This window comes from Canis aureus, chromosome 15 (assembly GCF_053574225.1).
Source record: "Canis aureus isolate CA01 chromosome 15, VMU_Caureus_v.1.0, whole genome shotgun sequence".
Taxonomy (NCBI): domain Eukaryota; kingdom Metazoa; phylum Chordata; class Mammalia; order Carnivora; family Canidae; genus Canis; species Canis aureus.
In genome coordinates, this window is record NC_135625.1 from 68,203,346 (window position 1) to 68,223,406 (window position 20,061).

At 58.7% G+C, this 20,061-nt stretch overlaps 1 protein-coding gene across 1 annotated transcript in view; it reads right to left on the minus strand.

Moving 5' to 3' along the window:
- Window positions 1-20,061, minus strand: part of PKD1L1 (polycystin 1 like 1, transient receptor potential channel interacting) — a 79,952-nt gene that overhangs the window by 26,113 nt on the left and 33,778 nt on the right. Inside the window, exons 25-38 of the mRNA XM_077848511.1 lie at window positions 18,325-18,520; window positions 17,549-17,605; window positions 12,884-13,096; window positions 11,477-11,716; window positions 9,688-9,798; window positions 9,423-9,577; window positions 8,239-8,339; window positions 7,227-7,419; window positions 5,988-6,071; window positions 4,033-4,240; window positions 3,008-3,114; window positions 2,136-2,358; window positions 1,155-1,406; window positions 232-793 (exon numbers count right to left, since the gene is read on the minus strand). Of these exons, the coding sequence (XP_077704637.1) occupies window positions 232-793; window positions 1,155-1,406; window positions 2,136-2,358; window positions 3,008-3,114; window positions 4,033-4,240; window positions 5,988-6,071; window positions 7,227-7,419; window positions 8,239-8,339; window positions 9,423-9,577; window positions 9,688-9,798; window positions 11,477-11,716; window positions 12,884-13,096; window positions 17,549-17,605; window positions 18,325-18,520 (2,702 nt within the window). The remainder of the gene's footprint in view (window positions 1-231; window positions 794-1,154; window positions 1,407-2,135; window positions 2,359-3,007; window positions 3,115-4,032; window positions 4,241-5,987; window positions 6,072-7,226; window positions 7,420-8,238; window positions 8,340-9,422; window positions 9,578-9,687; window positions 9,799-11,476; window positions 11,717-12,883; window positions 13,097-17,548; window positions 17,606-18,324; window positions 18,521-20,061) is intronic.

The following is a 20,061-nucleotide window of genomic DNA, read 5'->3' on the forward strand; positions in this document are numbered from 1 at the left end:
GATAAAGGGGTCCAATGGCGGTGTTCACCCAGGGACTCCAGGTTCTCTGGGAGAGCCTCCTTCAGGACACAGCCTCCCCACGGCCCCGCCGGGCCGAGCTGGGCCTCCCCGAGACACAGGACACGCGGCCCGTGAGCCCTTCCCCGTGGCTTCCCGGCTGGGGCTTGGCAGGGTCGCAGCCTCTCCCCTTGCCGTTGCCTGATTTCCCGGCTGCTCTCCACATCCACTCACCCGGAGCTGCCCCCACGAGCGGGGAGCGGGACTGGCAGGCATTCACGCGGGAAGGTCCGTCAGCGTCCTGCACAAGGGAGGCGGCCGTCAGGGCGGGCGCCCCACGACGCAGGAGGACCGGGGAGCAGGGCGCGTGCACAGGCTGCCGTACCTGGCTGAGCCTGAAGAGCAGCGACAAGAGCTGTGCCCCGGGAGAAGCCAGCAGGGTGCCCAGGAGGCCCGTCCACAGGGACCCGGCGGCTGCAGCATCGGGGGCGCTGAGGGCCCACGCCAGCTGTAGCGAGGTGCTCAGGTCACCAGAGTGCGTTGGTGTCATCGCACGGGCTTTAAGGTGAGCGCACCGAGCTCTCTGCTGGATGCGCTGCCGGACGCCTATCTGAGGATCCCTCACCAGGGTCCCAGCAAAGGGGAGGCCCGCGAATGGCCATGAGGTCAGCATAAGAGGCGAGTGTGAGTATTTCCACCTCCCAAGAGTCCTGCTGCGCTTCTGCAGGAGAGCAGAGCCCCTAGCCCCTCCTCCCCCCGCCTGCCACCAGCCGCCCATGCGGATTCTGAGCAGCGTCTGCGTCACATGCGGCGCAGTCAGGCCACATTGCCAACCGCAGGCGGGCATCCCCTGGGCAAGTACGGCCTTCGGAACTCTTCCCTGCTGCTTCTGGCCGGAGGATTTGTAAAATCTGAATTAACTGGCAGCCTTATAAACAGCCTAGCAGCACGCTCTGGGAAGCCCAGGCTGCTGCGCCCCTCGGGGGCTCAGGAGGGCGTGCTGTGCGCTGCGGTGGTCGGGGAGGAGGCCCGCCGCCCAGAGAGCACCCCGCCTGCACCCAGGCCAGCGGCCGTGCATCCCTTCTGGGCGCTCGAATCACGGCCTCCCCCCGCCCCCCCACCCCGCTTAGGCCCTCCTCCTAGGACTGTGAGCCCGCGGATCCCTGGGCTGAGCAGGAGTCACACCGTGAGTCTGGGAGTCGGAAGCCACTTCCAGAAAACGTGGCGCCCCCCACCTGCTCCTGTCCTGCCGCCGTGACCAGGGCAGTGAGACACGCGTAGGCACACAGCAGGGCAAAGGCCACGGTGAGGCGTGCCGTGGGCAGGAAGCCGCTGGGGGAGGGCCGGCTGTACACGGAGGTCCACACGTGGAAATCCTCCAGATACTCTGTGAACTTGCAGTACAAGAGCTGCAACAGACCGCGAGAGGGACGTCCGCTGATGCGGGGGGTCGCCCCGACGGCGGGAACTCTGGGGGGCAGCCATCCCGGGGTGATGCTGCTAGCCCACCGGCGGGACGCTGGGCCGTGCTGGGTGCTCAGGCCCCCAGGCCCCCCCGCCCTGCGCCCGGGCCCTGCTGTGGGCTGGTGCCTCCGAGCTCCGGGATGAGCCGTCGCTGGCTCTTGTGCCACCCCTGAGGGTCCACAGTCCATGTGCCCACAGGCCCCCCCGTTCCCAGCACGCTCCCCACGGCCGGGAGCGCGCCGGCCACCCGGGCTTCAGAGGCCTCAGCGAATGTGCAAAATGCGCACGTGCAGTTACACCCGTGTAAAGCACACTGGCGTACGGGGCGGATGGGGCCATGGGCAGAGCAAGTTCCATACGTGGCGTTGCTGTGGCCCCTCGTGCTTCTGCCCCCGGTCCCACCCTTGCTGCTTGCTGGTCATCCGGGGCCCGGGACACACAGGGCACCCATCCTAACAGGCGGCCCCCTGGGCGCCGCAGGCCATGCACGGCCGTGAGTTCGGTGAAATGTCCTCACGGGCAAGGTCGGCACCGTGCTCAGTGACGGCGGCAAGGACCGTCCCTCGGCGGTGGGCTGCTCGCTGGGCGCGTCACGCTAACCGCAGTGCGGGTCAGAGCGTCGCCGCAGGGGGATGCGGCCCAGCCTCGTGTCGTGCCAGCAGCCCCCCACCTACCTTCCAGAAGCCGAGGCCCCGGCGCAGGCTGCCCAGCTCCCACGCTGTGCGGCCGTCCCGCCCGCTCGCCGCCAGCCAGCACTCAGCGGGGAAGAGCCAGCTGTGCCCGGGCCCGGCTGCCAGCTCCTTCACCATGATGTGGCTCACGTACCAGGCCGGGGCGGGCCCACGGCTGTCGTGCCAGAGGCAGATCCTCCGCAGCGGGCCCAGCAGAGCAGGGACGCTGAGGACACAGCGGCACCAGGTCAGGCCGGGGTGTGGGCGGTGGGGCCTGGAGCATGGTGATTCCCACCCTCGGGGGGCCTCGGGCGTGTCAGCCCACGTGCGCCTCGCAAGGGACCTCTGGGGCCCCTCCGGAGCCTGGGGCATGGGCAGGGAACCCCGCAGGCCCCCGGGCCCCTCAAAGCAGGTGCCTGGCTGCGCCGGGCGGGAGCACATGCAGCTCCTGTACCTGCCGGCCCCCCTGAGCCCCGTCGCTTCAGGGCCTTCGTGCACCTGCCCCCGGCGTGGATGAGCCTGCAGGAGACCCCTCGGGGGGACAGGACCCTGGCGCCCGATGCACCTGGGACACAAGCTCTCCAGGAGCAAGGGCGCCGAGGGTGGCTCCTCCACACCTCGGGGCCCAGCGGGGCCGATCTTGGGTCAGTGGCCCCACCTGTCCAGCTGCTCGGGCTCCGCACGGACACGTGTCCACTCTCCCCAAGGCAGGAGAGCGGGGTCAGGGCTGTGAGGAGCTGGGCACCCCCCCTTGCCGTGCGCAGGGGGCTCCCCTCCGCGTCAGCACACAGGAATGACCGCGTAAACCCACGTGCGCACTGGTGCTCCCCCCGGACTCCTGCCTTGGCCACCCCATCCTCACGGGCCTCGCTCACCTCAGGACAAAGGTGTGCCTGGAATTCCTTTCAAACAGGGGCTGCTCTGGACAGTAGAGCTCCCGGGGTCCTGAAAGCCCATGCTCCCCACATAAGATGATGTAAACCTCAGAGCAGAGACACAAGGGTAGGACTTTGAGGTCCTGGACACCCCACACTACGCTGTTCCGGAACCTTCCTGGAAGGCCGAGGACCACAGCACAGCCCTGCCCCTGGCCACTGCCCTGCACTCTCCCGGGACAGACCCCGGAAGCAGCGCCTGCCCGCATCAGCCGGATTCCAACATGTTTGATCTAGAAAAGCCAGAGACGGCCGCTCAGGTTCACGGGGGCACGTGCAGGTCTCAGAGGGAAAGGGCGGGTGCAGGTGCATCACCCTCCCGGGCTCACGGGGGCCGTGGCTGAGACCAGGGTGGCCGCGGGCCCTGCAGCCTCGCATCCCAGCCCCGGGGCTGCCCATTGCACACCGGGGCAGCTTCTGTGGCCCAGAGACACGATTCTGAGGCCTGCAGCTCATTAATCTTGTCTCCAGGAAAGCTGCTTACTTATTTCCAGTTTTTAAAATCCTCCCCCATCGCAAAGTACAGCTTCCCTTGAGAAGTTTCTAGATCTTGTTTCAATCAACAGTCTCTAGTCTCGTGGAGCTGCTTTGGGGCACGTGAGGTGGAGGTTTAATAGGGCTTTTTGCAAATGGTCCCTGCCGCTCCCATGGGACCTCCCCCGTCATGCTCAGCTCGGGATGCGCCCCGTGCACCGTCCACCTGCCTCACATGGGGCAGGGCGTGCGGGCTGGATGTCCGGGCTGTTCTCCACGGAGAAGATGGAGAGGGACAGGTGTTTGGGGTGGCCCCGCGGGTGCAGAGGGCTCACACAGGCATGAGCGAGGGAGAGTGGGACAGTGGGAGAGGAGGGGGACAATGGAGCAGCCGGTCGGGCCAGTCCACGCTGGGCACGTCTGGGGCCATCCCTCGCGCCATCCGCAGCCTTGTACCCCGTACCGTGCGGCTCCCGGGGCGACCGGCTCACCTTGGCACTACAGCGGGTGGGAGAGCGGAAGCCTGTGTCCACGACAACCGCGTACAGCTGGTGGCCGGGTGAAGCATCTTCTTGCAGAAAAATGTAACCGGCTTTCTTTCTCTCATGACAATCTACCCGTCTGCTTTTAGTAACCAGAAGCGCATAAAGAATTGTAAAAACTACGATCAAAACACCGGGGAGCAGGTTCTCCGGGTGTCTGTGAACGAAAGGAGAGGAATAAGTAGTGAATCATGAAAATAAACATTCAGGCAAAGACTAAGCAACTCCCCCTACACCGGCTCGCACTCGCACACCCACACACACGTGCTGAGAGGCCCTGAGTCTTCACCAAAGTGTTTGTAGATTGTTGTCCGTTTTGTAACCAGAGAAGACAGTGGATTCTGGCCTGGGGAGGAGGCCAAGAAGGGGAGGGCGCAGGGCATGGTGTGGCCTCTGCATCCCTGTGTGCTTGGGCGCTTTCTTGATGACACACAGTCAGAGCATGGGTCCCCCTGGCCACACGAAGACTCAGGGGTATGACGTCCATAAAGCGCTTGGACATCGGGTGTGATGAACACCCCCTCCCTCCCGCCAGACCCTGCCCACCCGCCCCGTCCCTCCCACCTTCCATGGTCGGGCTGATTGCCCCCCACACACAGGCCCTCGCCTCCTGCTCCCAGGGCCACAGCTGGCCAGGGGGTCACCGACCCCTCCAGACCCACGGAGCGGGGTCCGCTTCACGTCCCTGGTGCAGGACCCTAACCTGGAGTCTCACGGGCCTCTGACTGGGCTTCGCAGGGCGGGAGAGGGCTGGTGCTGGGCCGATGCTGTGCTGCCCCTGCCTGACTTGGGATGTTGCCCTTTACGTGGGGGTCCCCGGGGCTGCCCCTCTCCTTGCCCCCCCCCCCCACGTCATATCCCAAAACACCGTTGAACAGCTGTCCCGAGTCCCATCACCGGATGCCTGGTGACCTCGCAGCCCCCACACCTGTGGTATCAGGGATCCACTCACTGGTCTACAGAGTTATCTACTCTTTGGTGACTGGTTAAATAATATGGTCCAGCGGGATCCCCATTACGTCAGCATAAGGGGGAGGAGCCTGACCCAACGCTCATCAGGAAACGCAGCCTCTGCCATCTGTATTCACTCAGCAAACAGCGCTCAGTGCTGCCCTGAGCCAAGCCCATCCGTGGTCCATGTGGGGGGCGAGCAAGGGCTCCTGCCCCCACAAGCTCACCCTCTACTTACTCATGCTTCAGAATCCAAATATGCTTGTTCTGTATAAAACCATAGCCCAAGAAATGAGCTTGAGTTGCAATCTATTATCTAAAACGGGACACATTTGGGGCACCCAGCTCCTAAGTTGGAAGAGCGTGTGTCTGCTGATCTTGGGGTTGTGAGTTCGAGTCCTGCATGGGGTGTAGCGATTACTCCAGTAAATAAACAGGCGCCTGGGGGGCTCAGTTGGTGAAGCATCTGCCGTCAGCTCAGGTCACAATCCCAGGGTCCTGGGACCAAGCCCCATGTCGGGCTCCCCGCTCAGCTCGTGCTCACTCGCTCTCTCTCTCAAATAAATAAAGTCTTTTAAAAATTTTTAAAAATAAATAAACTTTAAAAATAATAAAGACAGCTCCCTTCTGTTTGGAAGAGAAAGAGGGAGCTACGGACATGCGTAAACCAGGCTGGGCGCACCACCGTGTCCCCGGCGACAAGAACAGCCCTGTCAGTGTGGACCCACAGGCTAAAAAGGATGCGGACATTCTCACGTTTCTGCGTCTCCTGCCCGTGGATGGAAGGACAGACGCCATATGATATTCATGGAAGATTATCTACTCATGTGGGCCGGCCAGGATGCAAACCAGCGACAGCGACGTGGGCTTCGGGCATCTCAGGAGGACACGTGGGCTCCCGCGGGGGCAGCGGCGCAAGTAAAACTTACTGTTCTCCAGAAAACGGAGCTCACCTCTGCAGCTCGGAAATGTCACTCGCTGAGAAAGTGGCATTCGGGCTTCTTCTCGAGATGGACACGGGCGCCAGGCGGTCATGGCTAGGAGGGAGACGTGGGCTGGGGCACCAAGCACGGGTCGAGAGTGGCGTCTACAGCATCATGTACGTGGGTGGAAGGAGGGCCAGAAGGGGTGCCCGGGGCTGGTAATCGCGACTTCATGCAGATGCCTCAGTCTCCACACCCCGCAGGCTCCAGCCCGGCCCCACTGGGGGCAGACGCATGGCCACCAACCAGACTCCCACCAGAACCCGAGCGCCAGTCCCGGGCTACAGGCCCCCGTCCCGCCACTCCTTCCGTGACAACTGCTGGGAGGCTGATTCTTAAGGTTTTAGTAAAACCTACTTGTCTCTCATTATCCTGGGAGCAGGGCCCATGCGCTGGTCACTCCTGGGCCTCCGGCCCACAGACCGGTGCCCGCGGACGGCAAGACATAATAGGGAATAAATATGTCAGCGCACTCATGATTACTTTGATATCAAACTGAACTTCTGAGCCATGACCAATAGGGTCGATGTGTCACTAGCCAGGACACCGGATAAATTAAAAAACACAACAGAAGAGCAGCAGCGAGACGTGCCGATGTGGGGTAGGACCTGGACCTATCGGGTGCTGCAGCCCCCGATTCTTCGTAAGAAGGAAGTGACTATTTCCATTCCTAAACGTGCCCGGTCACTGTACCCGCATCTGGGGGAGGGGTCACGGCAGCACCCCTGACGGAACGGTCAGCTCGGCCGCTGGATGATGAACAGCGTCTGCTCCAGCCGTGCGACCCATGCACCCAACTCGCTGGAGGCTGACATGGTCCACGGGGACCGTGCCCACATGGAGTTTGCCCCGGCAATCACACGTGAGCTGGGCTCTCCGCAGACAAGCGGTGGAGATGGCAGAGGCCGCATGGCTGGAGGGCAGCCACGGCGGGCGCCACCGTCCACCCAGCAGCGCGCTTCGACAGACTCGGGGACGCGGGCCGCAGCCGTCCCCTTGCAGGGGGCACCCAAGAGCACTGGACAGCCAGACCTGGCTCTCCTGGAGGCTCCTGTACCGAGGGCACTAGGCTTGCGGACGGGCAGGGGCGCACGAACCAGGTTCCCAGGAACCCACGGCCAGGGAGGCTCCAGGGACCCGGCCCCATGCCGAGGAAAACGCGGTCGGCATCTAAAAACCTCGGGTTTGTCCGCAGCAGCACGTCTGTACCTGCAGTTCACTTTTCCTGGAGACACTCCTGGCTGTGGGGAGGAGCTCGCTGGCCTCCACTCTCCGGCTTCCCAGACGACGCACTGCAGCCAGTGGAAGCGCACAGTGTAGTTCACGGCCTTGGCCGAGTATCTGTTCCGAGGGTTTCTGTCATAGTCAGCATCCAATAAGGATAAATAGCCCAAGCTGAGGTCTAAAAGGAGAAAATAAAATGAAATAAATACAACCTGAAGGTTCAAGGTGTAATGTGTTCCAAAAGCCACTGGAGGAGTGGCCAGCGCCGCGGAGGCAGTGGGGCAGGGCATGGGAGGCAGGGGGCAGGGGCAGAGGGGCCGTGGGGCAGGGAGCAGGGCATGGGGGTGCTGGGGGTGGGGGCAGCGGGGCGGGGTAAGAGTCATGTGGCCACTTCCTCTCCCAGATTATTTAAACTGTGCAGCAAACCGGTGCAGACAAGCTCCCCCGCCTGCCCTCCCACGGCCAGCAGGGTGTCGGATCCGTGTGCCTCTCTTCCGGGTGCACCCAGATCCCTCCCCACCCTGATGGGGGAGGGTGAGGCAGGGAGGCCCCACAGGAGAGGCAGCAGCAGCACCTGGAAGGTGGCGGCGGGGCGGGGGGGGGGGGGAGGAGGTGAATGGGCTCGGGCCACACCCAGGTGTGCACCTGCCGCTCGATGCCTCCGCCATGACTGAAGCAAGGCGCTGCCATCCACACGAACCTTAGAACAGCCCTTGTCACCACGAGAGCAACTCAGACTGACAGGACGGGGTCCCTGGACGGCTCAGTGTGCTGGGCGCCCAGCTCCTGGTTGCAGCTCAGGTCCTGATCCCCCGGTCATGGGATCGAGCCCCTTGTCGGGCTCTGTGCTCAGCAGGCAGTCTGCTTAGACTCTCTCCACCCCCTTCCCTCCTAGCTCATGCGCATGCTCACTCTCTCTCGAATAAATAAAAAAAATCTCTTTAAAGATTTTTAAAGTAAAAATTAAAATTAAAACGAGGAGACCTCGCCCACTGACCTCTCAGAGGCCCAGCAGGTATATGCAGGTGCACGGGCTGCTCATCCCAGACGTAGACCTTTTTCACAAGAAAAGCAGAAGGAGTGGGTTTCTCGGAGAACCTGGAAGGGAAGACAAAGCCCCAGTGTCCAGTCGTGTTTTGCTTTCTCCCCTCAAAGACCTCCACCAGACGCTTTTGTGCAAAGATCCCTTTGACGACAAGGACACAGTTGGGGACGCAGCTGCGCTCACTTCACAGCACCACTGGGCACCACCCCTCGTGGCGCCGCAGAATAAAAACCTCTGAATGAAACACAGACTTGGGAGGAACACGGTAGCTCCGCGGGCTCAGGAAGGTGGCGGCCAGGCAGCCTCCCCTGCTGGGGACAGTGGCCGCGGCCTCTGGGACGGCAGACGGCAGACGGCAGACGGCGGACGGCGAGCCCCACAGGGCCGCTGGGAACCTGGCTGCAGTCCGTCTACCTGTGTCTGTGTGACTTAAAGAATTAAGTGAAAATGCAAACGGAGAGAAGCGGCCTGCCCCAGGTAGCGGCCCCGCTCACGTGGCAGGATGAGGGCGGAGCCACAACACACACCGAGCCCCGGCGGCAGGCGGTGTGGACGGCGCCCCGTGGGAGGCGCAGCTGGCGGAGGGGCCCCGCTCGGGCAGGGGGGCGCTGGAGGGAAGCTTTGTCGGAGGCCCGGGGACCCGGCCCTGTGACTGCGGGATCCCAGGACACCCTCCCCACTGGCCAGCTGCTCAGCATCCCCTCTCGATCCACTCACGAACTGGGCCTACCTGAGCCTCGCAAGCTCAGTATCGTGGGGAAGGGGATTCATTAGCAAACCTCCTTCTCAGATACATCGGTTTGAACACATTTTTTTTCCATTAAAAAAAATAAATAAAAAGTAGAATTCTGACCCAGGTCTACACTGGAGAGAGAACCGGATTCCTCATGGGGCCGCCTGTGCGGTAACAGACGCTCAGGTATTTCTTCTTCTAAGCTTAGCGGGCAGGAGCCACATCTCAGAGGAGACAGCGTGCGGCTCCTTCCGTGAGCCAGTGACCACGTCACGTAGGGCCATTGGACGACAGCGTCTTGACTGCGTGCAGAGTGGGTTTCCCTCCCTGCTCTCGGAGACGCTCTTGCTGCGGCCTGGCTCCGGGGTGGCGGGGTCCCCCCACCCCGGCCCAGGCAACACACCTCACCAGCACCATGACCGGGAAAGCTCCTGACGGGGGCCTAAAAAACTCAATCCTTATGTGCAGGGACTCCCGGGGGGTCGCAGCGCCCGTGAACTCATGAACGTTCACTCTGTCCCGAAGCAGCACAAACGCCGTCCTGGTTCTTCCGTTGTCCTGTCACCAAATGGAAAGCTCGGTCAGCAAAATCGGCCTCTGCAAAAGCAGAGGCAGGGGAAGCGGGTCAGCGCAGCCGGCGCGACCCCGGGGGCTTGCAGGGCCCTCACCAGGCCGCCTTCCTCCCCAAACTCCACGGCCACGGGCGCCCTCAGCCGCCAGCTGCCGACGGGCCTCCTGCTGGAGCAGCCGAACAGGGATGCGGAGACCACCTGGCCAATCTGCGGAGACAAGAGCCCCGACGTCCGGGGTCGCGCTGTGCACCCGCCGGGAACCGGCCAAGACGGCAGGGCTGCGGCGCCGCTGCTTCGCTCGGGCGAGGACCCTCACGACACTGATCATTTCCAAAGCCCTTAAAGCAGTTTTTTGCCCCGACAGGAGAGAGAGGCAGAGGGGGAGAGACTCCCAGGCGGACTCCCCGCCGCGTGCGGAGCGCCCTGCGAAGCTCAGTCCCACGATCCCGAAATCAGGACTTGAGCCAAAATCAAGGGTCGGACGCTTCCCGAGCTGAGCCACCCACGCACCGCGGCGCTTCTGCTCCTTCCCTGAGGAGCAGCAGGAAGGCAGATTGCGGGCGGCCAGGAAGGTACAGAAGGATGCACAGACGGAGTGGAGCGGCTGGCCCGGAACGGCGGCGCTCGGAGGCCCCGCCGGCCCCACCGGGGGAGCCACGTCGGAGGCCGTGTCCGTGCGCCAGCCATGTACACCCAGGCTCCTGGGGTCTTGTGCAACATCTTCCAAAATCGCCAAAGTTCCCCAGCTGACGTCACTTTATTTGGCTACACAGGGATCATCGGAATTCACTTAAATCGTCAGTGAGCTGTAGCTCCCCGTTGAACGTTTAGGAACGACTCTACCGGGGTTATCACTAATAATGTTTTGAATAAAAAAAAAAAATCGTGCTTTGAATGACTCTTCCCTCGCTTCCTCTGGATTCCTGCAAGCACAGCAGCAGGTCCGGCATCTGAAGCTCCGCGTGAGCTCTGCTCGGGGACCACGCACCACGGAGTCCCTTTGGAGCGTTACACTGCTGCACCTTAAAAAAAATTATTTTGGGATCCCTGGGGAGGCTCGGGGGTTTAGCGCCGCCTTGGGCCTAGGGCGTGACCCCGGGGTCCTGGGATCGAGTCCCGCGTCGGGCTCCCTGCGTGGAGCCTGCTTCTCTTTCTGCCTGGGTCTCTGCCTCTCTCTGTGTCTCTCATGAATAAATAAATAAAAAATCATTTTAATTTCTATTTCCTTACTGCTTGTTAATGTGAATGGCTTTCATATGCTGATTAAGCATTTCTATTTCCCTAAAGCAATAATAAAACGTCAATGTTTTGTAAGACGAGCGTTTTTCACCCAAAGAAGGAATCCGCCAGTAAGTGGTGGATTCATTCATCAGGCATTATCGGGCACTTGAGCCAGGCTGGGGTCCTTCACGTGGGTCCTGGGTGTGGAGGCACCACGTCCCCAACGTCCCCGGTCTGACACCCGCTCTGATCCTGCTGCCCTCCTCTGACAGCCTCCTGGGGACCCAGCGGCCACCCTCGCTGGTCCAGCCCGGGCGTGCTCGTGAGTGAGCATGGAAGAAGAGAGGTACGCTCTGGGCGGTCCGAGGTAGCCCCTTCTTAAGTTTCACGGGGCTAAAGTCTTTATTTGGTCACAGAAACGAGTAAACCAGGTTAAAATGGCCTCACGGGCACTACTGAGGGGACCCAGACATCTGGATCCTGGGAGACCTAGTTCTGCTAAAAGTTTCTTCCAAAAAAAATAGAGCCAAGGGCACATTCCACGTGGGCCCTCTCTTGGCCCTGAGCAACACATGCCACCTGCACCCTCTCCTCGTCACCAAAGCTTCCTTACCGCGGGTTGGAGGTGGTCGTGGGAAGGGACCGGTCACCTGCCATTTCGTACCTGCCCAGGACCTCGTCCCCACGGATACAGGTTCTTCTTGAAGAGCATGAGCTGGCTAATGTAGCACGGGCCCTGCACGGCCCCCACAGGACTCTGCGCGGCCAGGTCTGCAGGCAGGTGCACCTGGACAGAGCCCAGGCTCTGCACGGAGCTCTGCAGGTCGTGGTGAAGACGCGTGCGGAACTCCATCTGCCCAGCGCTGACGTGGAGCTGGTGCTCCGTGCTTGCAGAGAGGCCGTCCTGAAACAAAGCCCAGGGTCAGCGCCTGCCGTGCCTGTGGGTCAGGTATCGCGGGCCAGAAGCAGGTGAGGGGCGGCGAACAAGGGGAAAGGTGGCCCATCTCAGGGTGCTTGAGATTCGGTGGCCAAAGCAAGCGCTGTGACATGAAGACCTAAGCACCGAAGGACAATACTAACACGCAAACTGTTTTCTTTGCTTCTGACGCGTCCTCCCGTGATTTTATGCATTTTGCAACAAGTGTTATACTTTCATTATTCCTCTGGGGGTTTTGTAGCTCACCCAGAAGCAGCCTGAACATTGCGTGGACCTGGCAGTTGACCTCAGCACGGTGCCACAGGGCTCAGCGAGGGGAGAGTTAGGTGTACAGCGCACAAATGCGTGACCGCTAATCGCGGTTCCTCTTACGAGATTCAAGCGGGAGCGTGTTTTTTTTCGGATTTCCCAAATGTAAGCTAAACCAGTAAGTCTGGGCAGGAAAGAGGATAAATGGGTAGGAGAGGAGAAAAAGAAGCCTGTCTATGAACTCCTTACAACCTGGGGCCATTTCCTACGGGGGAAAAATCTGGTCAACCCTGCAGTTACTACAGCAGAAACAAACGTCAGTGGATTTTTTGTAGTTGAATAACAGAATAACATGCTTTTTGCATGAATGCACATTAGGAATCCTTTGCATTACTTCAGTTTGCTCCTCGAGAAGAACGTGTGCTCAGAAATGCTGTCTCTGAGGCTGGTAGCACCGCAGACATCCCAGAAGGAAAGCTACCAAAACGTGGACGGATGGAGCAGAAGCAGCTTTTCATGGGAATATTACAATATTCCCATGAAATACTGATTTTTTAAAAGATTTTATTTATTTATTTATTCATGAGAGACACACAGAGAGAGGCAGAGACACAGGCACAGGGAGAAGCAGGCTCCATGCAGGGAGCCCGACGCGGGACTCGATCTTGGGACCCCGGGGTCACTCCCTGGGCCGAAGGCAGACGCTCAACCTCTGAGCCCCCCAGGCGTCCCAGCACTTGGAATTCAAACCAAAAATTTCCAAGGGCCCCACGACCACCCAGAACAATCAACACAGTACTTGAAGAGCCAATTCTACTTCTTGGTTTCTAGAAGCAGCTACACGAGGGGATGGCTGTTACCCGTGGAGAGAAAAGTCTGATGTACCAACAAGAGATCCGAGATGATCTTGGTCCCCTCTTCTTGCAGGAAGCCCGAATTCCTGGGTTTCTCCCAGTCCGAGGCCTCCAAGACTTCGGATATGAGTAGGATGAGCTCAAGCATCAGCCCCTTGTCCACCGCCAGCCTCCCCGACAGCGGGCTCTGAGCGAGGGGTGCCCGGGCAGACTTCAGGATGAGAGCCGCGCTCCTGAAGCTCAGCTGCGGGAAAAGAGAAGGTGTAAAGGGAGGTCTCCCCATCTCCCCATCCCCGCTTCTTCCATCACTATGGGAAATAAAGCCACTCCAGGGCTCCAGGAACTGGGGATTGAGCCTGGGTTTGGTGCCCAGCGCATTATTGGCCAACTTCATTGGCGCCAACGTCCTCTCTCATCTTCAGTCTCCTGACCCATGAAACAACCACAGAAAATAAAGGTCCCATGGCCGTTTATGCTAAGACACTACTTGGTTTGAACCCAACAGCTGCTTTACAAACCCTTCTGAAATGGCCCCCACCACCTGCTGCAGGCATCTCGAGCCCACGGAACTCTTAGGGCTCCCAAAGGACCGAGGCCTCTTCCTGCAACGCCCTTGCCCTGTGTCTGCCGGCAAAATCCTACTCCTGTCCTTCCCAAGCACTTAAGAGGGACCATTTTCTTTTCTTTTCTTTTCTTTTTTTTTTTATTGGTGTTCAATTTACTAACATACAGAATAACCCCCAGTGCCCGTCACCCATTCACTCCCACCCCCCGCCCTCCTCCCCTTCCACCACCCCTAGTTCGTTTCCCAGAGTTAGCAGTCTTTACGTTCTGTCTCCCTTTCTGATATTTCCCACACATTTCTTCTCCCTTCCCTTATATTCCCTTTCGCTATTATTTATATTCCCCAAATGAATGAGAACATATAATGTTTGTCCTTCTCCGACCGACTTACTTCACTCAGCATAATACAAGAGGGACCATTTTTGAACACGTGTGAAAGTAGAGAGAATAATACAGTGTTCCAACACGCCCCCCTCCCAGCTGTGGCCCTTACTCATTGGCAACAGATTTTCTATCCCTCCTTGGATTTCTTTTTTTTTTTTTTTAAATGATTTATCCATTTATATGAGAGAGAGGTGGAGGAGGGGCAGAGGGAGAGGGAAAACCTTCGGCAGACTCCTTGCTGAACACAGAGCCCAACGCAGGGCTGGATCTCACAACCCTGAGATCATGACTTGAGCCGAATCCAAGAGTCACGGGCTCAACCATGAGCCACCCAGGCGCCCTTCCCCCCTCGGATTTCTAGGACAATGTTTTAAAGGAAATCTCAAGCATCATTTTTATCCACCACACATCAGTGTGCATTGCTGACAGATGAGAAGTCTTTCTAAAGACCTGTCCATGACGCTCTGGTCGCACCGAACAAGATGAATCATGGTTCTTTCCCACGTAGCTTTTAGAGCCAATTTCAAATGCCCACCGGGCAGAGTGCTCTCCACACTGCCTTTCTGGGACACTTGGGCACCCTCCTCCTTAAAGGACCCCACATGTTTACTGAAGCAAGTCTGGTCCCACATTTAGCTTCGGTCATCCGGCCTAAAAGACAAAACCAAATGTCCTCCTGCCTTGTGCCTTAGCAGCTCCCGGGAATTGCTAATAAATGCATATTGATGAAATGGAATTAAGATTCTCCTTTCTGACAGCATGCTTGGTTAACCAAAATGTTAATGTTTCAGAAATACTTCCTGAAATCAAACTCTTTCACCAGCAGTAAAATTAGCTAGTCTGGAAATACCCAGAAACCACTATGGACGGCACCATACAGGAAGGAACTCATCATCCATGTTTTCAGTGTTTTAAAGAACACACTACGACCATTTGTCATACTGGATGTTTTTCAACCAAAACTATCGGAAGCAGTTTCTGGAAATGAGAGCCACGGTCAGGTTTGTCGGGGCACAGTCAGGGGCAGGGAGCACAGTCGGGGAAAAGGAGGACAGTCGGGAGGCAGGGAGCACAGTCAGGGGCAGAGAGCACAGTTGGGGGCAGAGAGCACATTTGGGGGATAGGGAGCACAATTGGGGCAGAGAGGACAGTTGGGGGCAGAGAGGACAGTCAGGAGGCAGGGAGCACAGTCAGGGGTCAGGCAGACAGTCGGGAGGCAGGGAGACAGAGGGCAGGGAGACAGTCAGGGGACAGGGAGCATAGTCAGGGAGAAGGGAGCACAATCGGGGGCAGAGAGGACAGTTGAGGGCAGAGAGGACAGTTGGGGGGCAGGGAGCTCAGTTGGGGTCAGAGAGGACAGTAGGGGTCAAGGAGCACAGTAGGGGGCAGGGAGGACAGTCGCGGGGAAAGGAGGACAGTCAGGGGCAGGGAGTACAGTCAGGGGCAGGGAGCACAGTCGGGGGCAGGGAGCATAGTCGCAGGGCAGGGACAACAGGCAGGAAGTGGATGCGAGGGCGGGGGAGGAGGTGCGGGTGTGGGAACCAGTGGGCGGCTGCAGTGACGCGCCTGAGCCCTGAGGAGGCCCGCGTGGAGGCCCCAGGTCAGTGTCACCGTCATGCAGACATAACGGAGAAGGTGGTGGTGAGACCCCCGTCCCCCTCCCGGGGAGGAGGTGCAGAGAGCATAGGGCCAGGGACGCTGCCCTGGGGCATGGGGCACCGAGCAAAGAAGGGAGGAGCCCACAGCGGTCACAGCCAGGAGACTGTCCCGGCGGGGGGGGGGGGGTGTTCCCGACAGGACGGGAGTTGGCCAGCGCTGGGACAGGACAGGCTCCCTGCTAAGGCGGGACAGCAGCCAGATCCCCTCAGCTAAAGTGTGCAGGTGCCACAGGCAAGAGCCAGCTTCCTGCAGGCCCGGCTCTGAAGAGGAGCCAGAAATGGGGTGACGTCCAGAGGGATTGTAAATAAGTGACATTCTGAGCAAGCAGGGGATCATCCCGCAGAGAGGGAGAAATGGGAAAGGCAGCCAAGAGCTCCGACCTGGAGCTGGGAGGGTTGACAAGAAAGAAGGGTGGGGGCAGGGGGTCAGTGTGGGCTCAGATCGACATCTCGGGGTTGTGGAATCGAGCCCCATGTTGGGGTCTGAGCTTGGCAGGGAGTCTGCTGGAGATGCTCTCCCCCCTTCCCACTGTGGGCTCTGTCTTTCAAATAAATAAATAAAATCTTGGAAGGAAGGAAGGAAGGAAGGAAGGAAGGAAGGAAGGAAGGAAGGAAGGAAGGAAGGAAGGAAGGAAGAAGGAGGGAGGGAGGAAGGAGGAAGGAGGGAAGGTGGGAGGGAGGAAGAGAGGAAGGAGAAATCTATAAACAACTTATAAAACTGAACACCCATAAAACAAATAATCAAGTTAAAAATGGGCAGAAGAGGGGCGCCTGGGTGGCTCAGCTCAGTCGATTGAGCCTCAAACTCTTGATTTCAGCTCAGGTCATGATCTCGAGGTTGTGAGATCGAGCCCATTGTGCTCAGTGGGGAGTCTGCCTGACATTCTCTCTCTCCCTCCAGCGCTCCCCTATGCCCGCTCTCTCTCTCTCTCTCTCTCACTCACACACAAAGACATTTCTCAAAAAGAAAAAAAAAAAAAAACCCACTCAAACAGCAGAGACATGGAGAGATACTCGACATCACTGGTCATCAGGGAAATGCAGAGCAGACCCCGATGAGGTCCCACCTGACACCTGTCAAAATGGCTAAAATTAACACGGGAACAACAGGTGTTGGTGAGGATGAGAAAGGGGCGCCCCACTGCTGGCGGGGACGCAAGCTGGCGCAGCCGCTCTGGAGAACAGCGTGGACGGCCCTCGGAAAGTTCCATTGGAGCTACCCTAGGACCCAGCAGTAGCACTGCCAGGTGCTTACCCAGGGTATACAGGACACTGATTCCAAGGCCCGTGCATGGCAGTGCTCACAGCAGCAAGGTCCTCCACAGCCCCACCGTGGAAGGAGCCCAGGTGTCCACCGGCCAAGGAATGGGTCGGGGAGCGGTGCTGTGCACGCGGTGGAAGGTTACTCAGCCATAAAAAGGAATGAAATCCTGCCACGGGCAGCGGTGCGGATGCGCCTAGAGCTTATTACGTGAAGCGAAGTAAGTCAGTGAGAGGAAGACTAGCACCGTGTGGTTGCGCCCCCGTGTGGAATTTAAGGACCAGAGCAAGCAAGCGAAGGGGAAGGAACCAAGGAACGGACTCTGCACTCTAGAGAACAGGCTGCTGGTGAGCAGGGGGCAGGGCGCAGGTGACAGGGACGAAGGGCACCTGTCCCTGTCATGAGGATCACCTGGCCGTATGGGAGGCGGAGCCGCTGCACCGAGCACCTGAGGCTAACAGTACCCTGCAGGCTGGTTACACTGGAATTCAAATAAAAACTTGAAAGAAAGAAGAGGAGGCTGGAAACCCTGTACCCAGGTTCGTAACAGAGAGCCACCCCCTTACCCGGAGCATGTGTCGCACGGGTGATACCGCCGGAACCTCTCTACTTGGGGTTTCCTGGCCTCTGTATTGGGGAACGAGCTCATCCCCGGTGATCTGGGATGGGTGGCCCTATTCACGCGAATTCTCAGGGCAAGTCCCGCATCTAGTTTAAGTGTCAAACCATAGCCTGCACTGTGGGTCCTTTAACAACTGACCGAGGGCCTCCCAATTATGCAAAAACAAACAACAACATAGGAAAGCACACTTGGGAGGAGACGACTCACCTTACGAGGGAAGCGTAGGAGGCCCCTCAGCATGAGGACGGAGTGGGTCATGTCTTCCTGACCGGGACAAACAAGCAAACACACGGGGACGGAGAGAGAAGGAAAGTTCGTCACGGTCCCAAGTGGCGTCGCTCCCAGCATCCTCCCGCACGCAGAGCACATCCTGGTCTCTGAGCCGAGACGGTGGAGGCACCGTCCCCTGGACCCACCTGGCCGGCTAGGACCCTGTGTCCTCCGGGCGTCCCCTGGCCTCTGGCCTCCCCCAGCCCAGCGGGGTGTGACCAGAAGGGCCAGAGAGAAGGCCGGAGCTTGGGGAAGTTCAGGAAAAGGGTGAGAGGCGCCGAGGGGGGAGAAACAGAACTGTGCGGTTCTTGGGTTGGGGCTTCAGCGTCACAGGGCCCTGGGCATGTTCTGAGACGCAAGCACCCTCGGGTGGCTGCCGGCGGCGGGAGACGCAGACGTGTGCTCATCGGGCCCAGAGGCATTTGCACATGCGCCCATTTCCTTCCAAGCCCAGATCATCATACACTTGACTCGGTCATTTCGTGGTTGACAAGTCAAGTCAGGCGGGATTCACCCCCCTTGGCTTAGAGAAACACGAGCAGAGAGATCTGCAGTGATACTGGGGCGCACACCCGGGCCAGGCGGGCTGGCCTCCCGACCTCCCTCCTTGACCATGTTTCACAAGCTAGACGGCGTGCTGGTGAGCCCGCCGGCCACGGGCCTGCCACAGGGATGCCACTGGGGACACGGAGCCCACCCTGCTCCCACCGCACCTGATCTGCCACAGGCAGTCCACACGCAGAAGAAATCAGCGCATCCTGTATCCGCGACCACTGGCCACACGAGGGACTTCGGTCCTCCGCGGCCCAGCGACTCAGGACCCTGGTGATCGTGGTGATATAGTTCCTGATCTCGGTGTAACTGCCCATCAGCTGAAGGGTGGACAGGTGCTTCAGGCTGGAGTTATATCTGAAGGAAATGGAAGACTTGTCGGGATTGCTCCAGCCTGCTGCAAGCCTGCCCCGCCTGCGGCCCGGAGGACTTCTACCTGGTATAGAAAACTCCTTGGGGGGTCAGGGCAGACGGGGAATGGCTTGGAGGACAGGCAGTCGGTGCAAGAGAAACTCAGAAAAGGCCGTGAGGCCTAACATCAGAACTCCGAAAGACCCCTGAGCAGAGCTGAAACGGGCCCAGTGCCAAGTACAATGGCAGAGCTGCATTGCGGCGCACAACGCAGGACCGGCCTGAACTAGACGGAGACAGCAACGTGGCCACAGCTGGCTGGAGGTCCCCAAGCATCTGAACCCCGCACCCTGGTTATGTGGGGTTTGTGCCAGGAACGCAAGAGCAGCCCAAGTATGATAATCAGTCAGGATGATAGCCCATGGTAACGGACCGAGGGACACAACCCACATCATCCTCTCCATGGAGCCAGCGAACCGCTGACAAAATCCAACACCCTTTCATGATAAAAAAAATACCATAAATCTAGGAATGCAAGGGAACTTCTTCAACCTCAAAACAAACACACCTATGGAGAACCTACAGCGAACACGACACTAAGTGGTGAACGATGAAAGGCTTCCCGGCTTAGACTGGAAGAGAGCGCCCACATCTCCATACTGGCCACTTCTATTCACCTTTGACTGGAAGAGTCCAGCCCGGGTGAGTCAGCTAGGGGGAAAAGAAAAAGTTATCCAGGTTGGAAAGGAAGGAGTAAAGCTCTGTTTGCAGAATGGAAAAACGACGTGAAAAATCCCCAAGAACGCACTAAGAAGCTATGAGAACAAATAAATGAGTGTGCAAGGCCGCAGGAAACAGGATCGATGACATAAACACCGATTGTATAGCTACACAGTAGCAATAAGAATCCAAAAGCAGAATTTAGGAAAAACAACTCCATTTACAATAGCATTAAAAAGAATAGGATGCTTATAATTACACTCCACCAAAAAAATTCGATACCTGTACCCTGGAAACTATGAAACATTGCTGAAAGAAATTAAAATCTAATAAAGGGAAAACCGCAGATGGGTGGACTTCATGTTCTCAAGATGACGATCTTCGCAGAGCGATCTACAGACTCCAGGCAGTGCCTGTCGAGATCCCCGGGGGGCTTTGTGCTGACGTTGCCAAAATAACCCCCAGGAGACCCAGAATAACCAGAACGGGCTTGAACAAGAAGAACAAGGCCGGTGGGTTCGTGTTTCCCAAGTCCAAAATACGCTAGGAAGTTGCAGGAGGGAAGACGGCGTGGCTCGGGGTGAGGGGGACGCGGCAGACGGAGCTGCACTGAGGCTCCGTGGCATTCCTGGCCAATTGATTTTGACCAAGGGCCTGGGACAGGTTAATGGGGAGAGATTGGCCTTTCTGACGCACGATGCCGAAAGAACTAAATATACCTGCAGAAAAATGAACTTGGAGCCTTACCTCACGCCACACGCACACTGGCCCAGAGGGGATCACCGGGCGGCCCTGCGGCCCAGCAGCTCCCCCTCAGGCATCCGCCA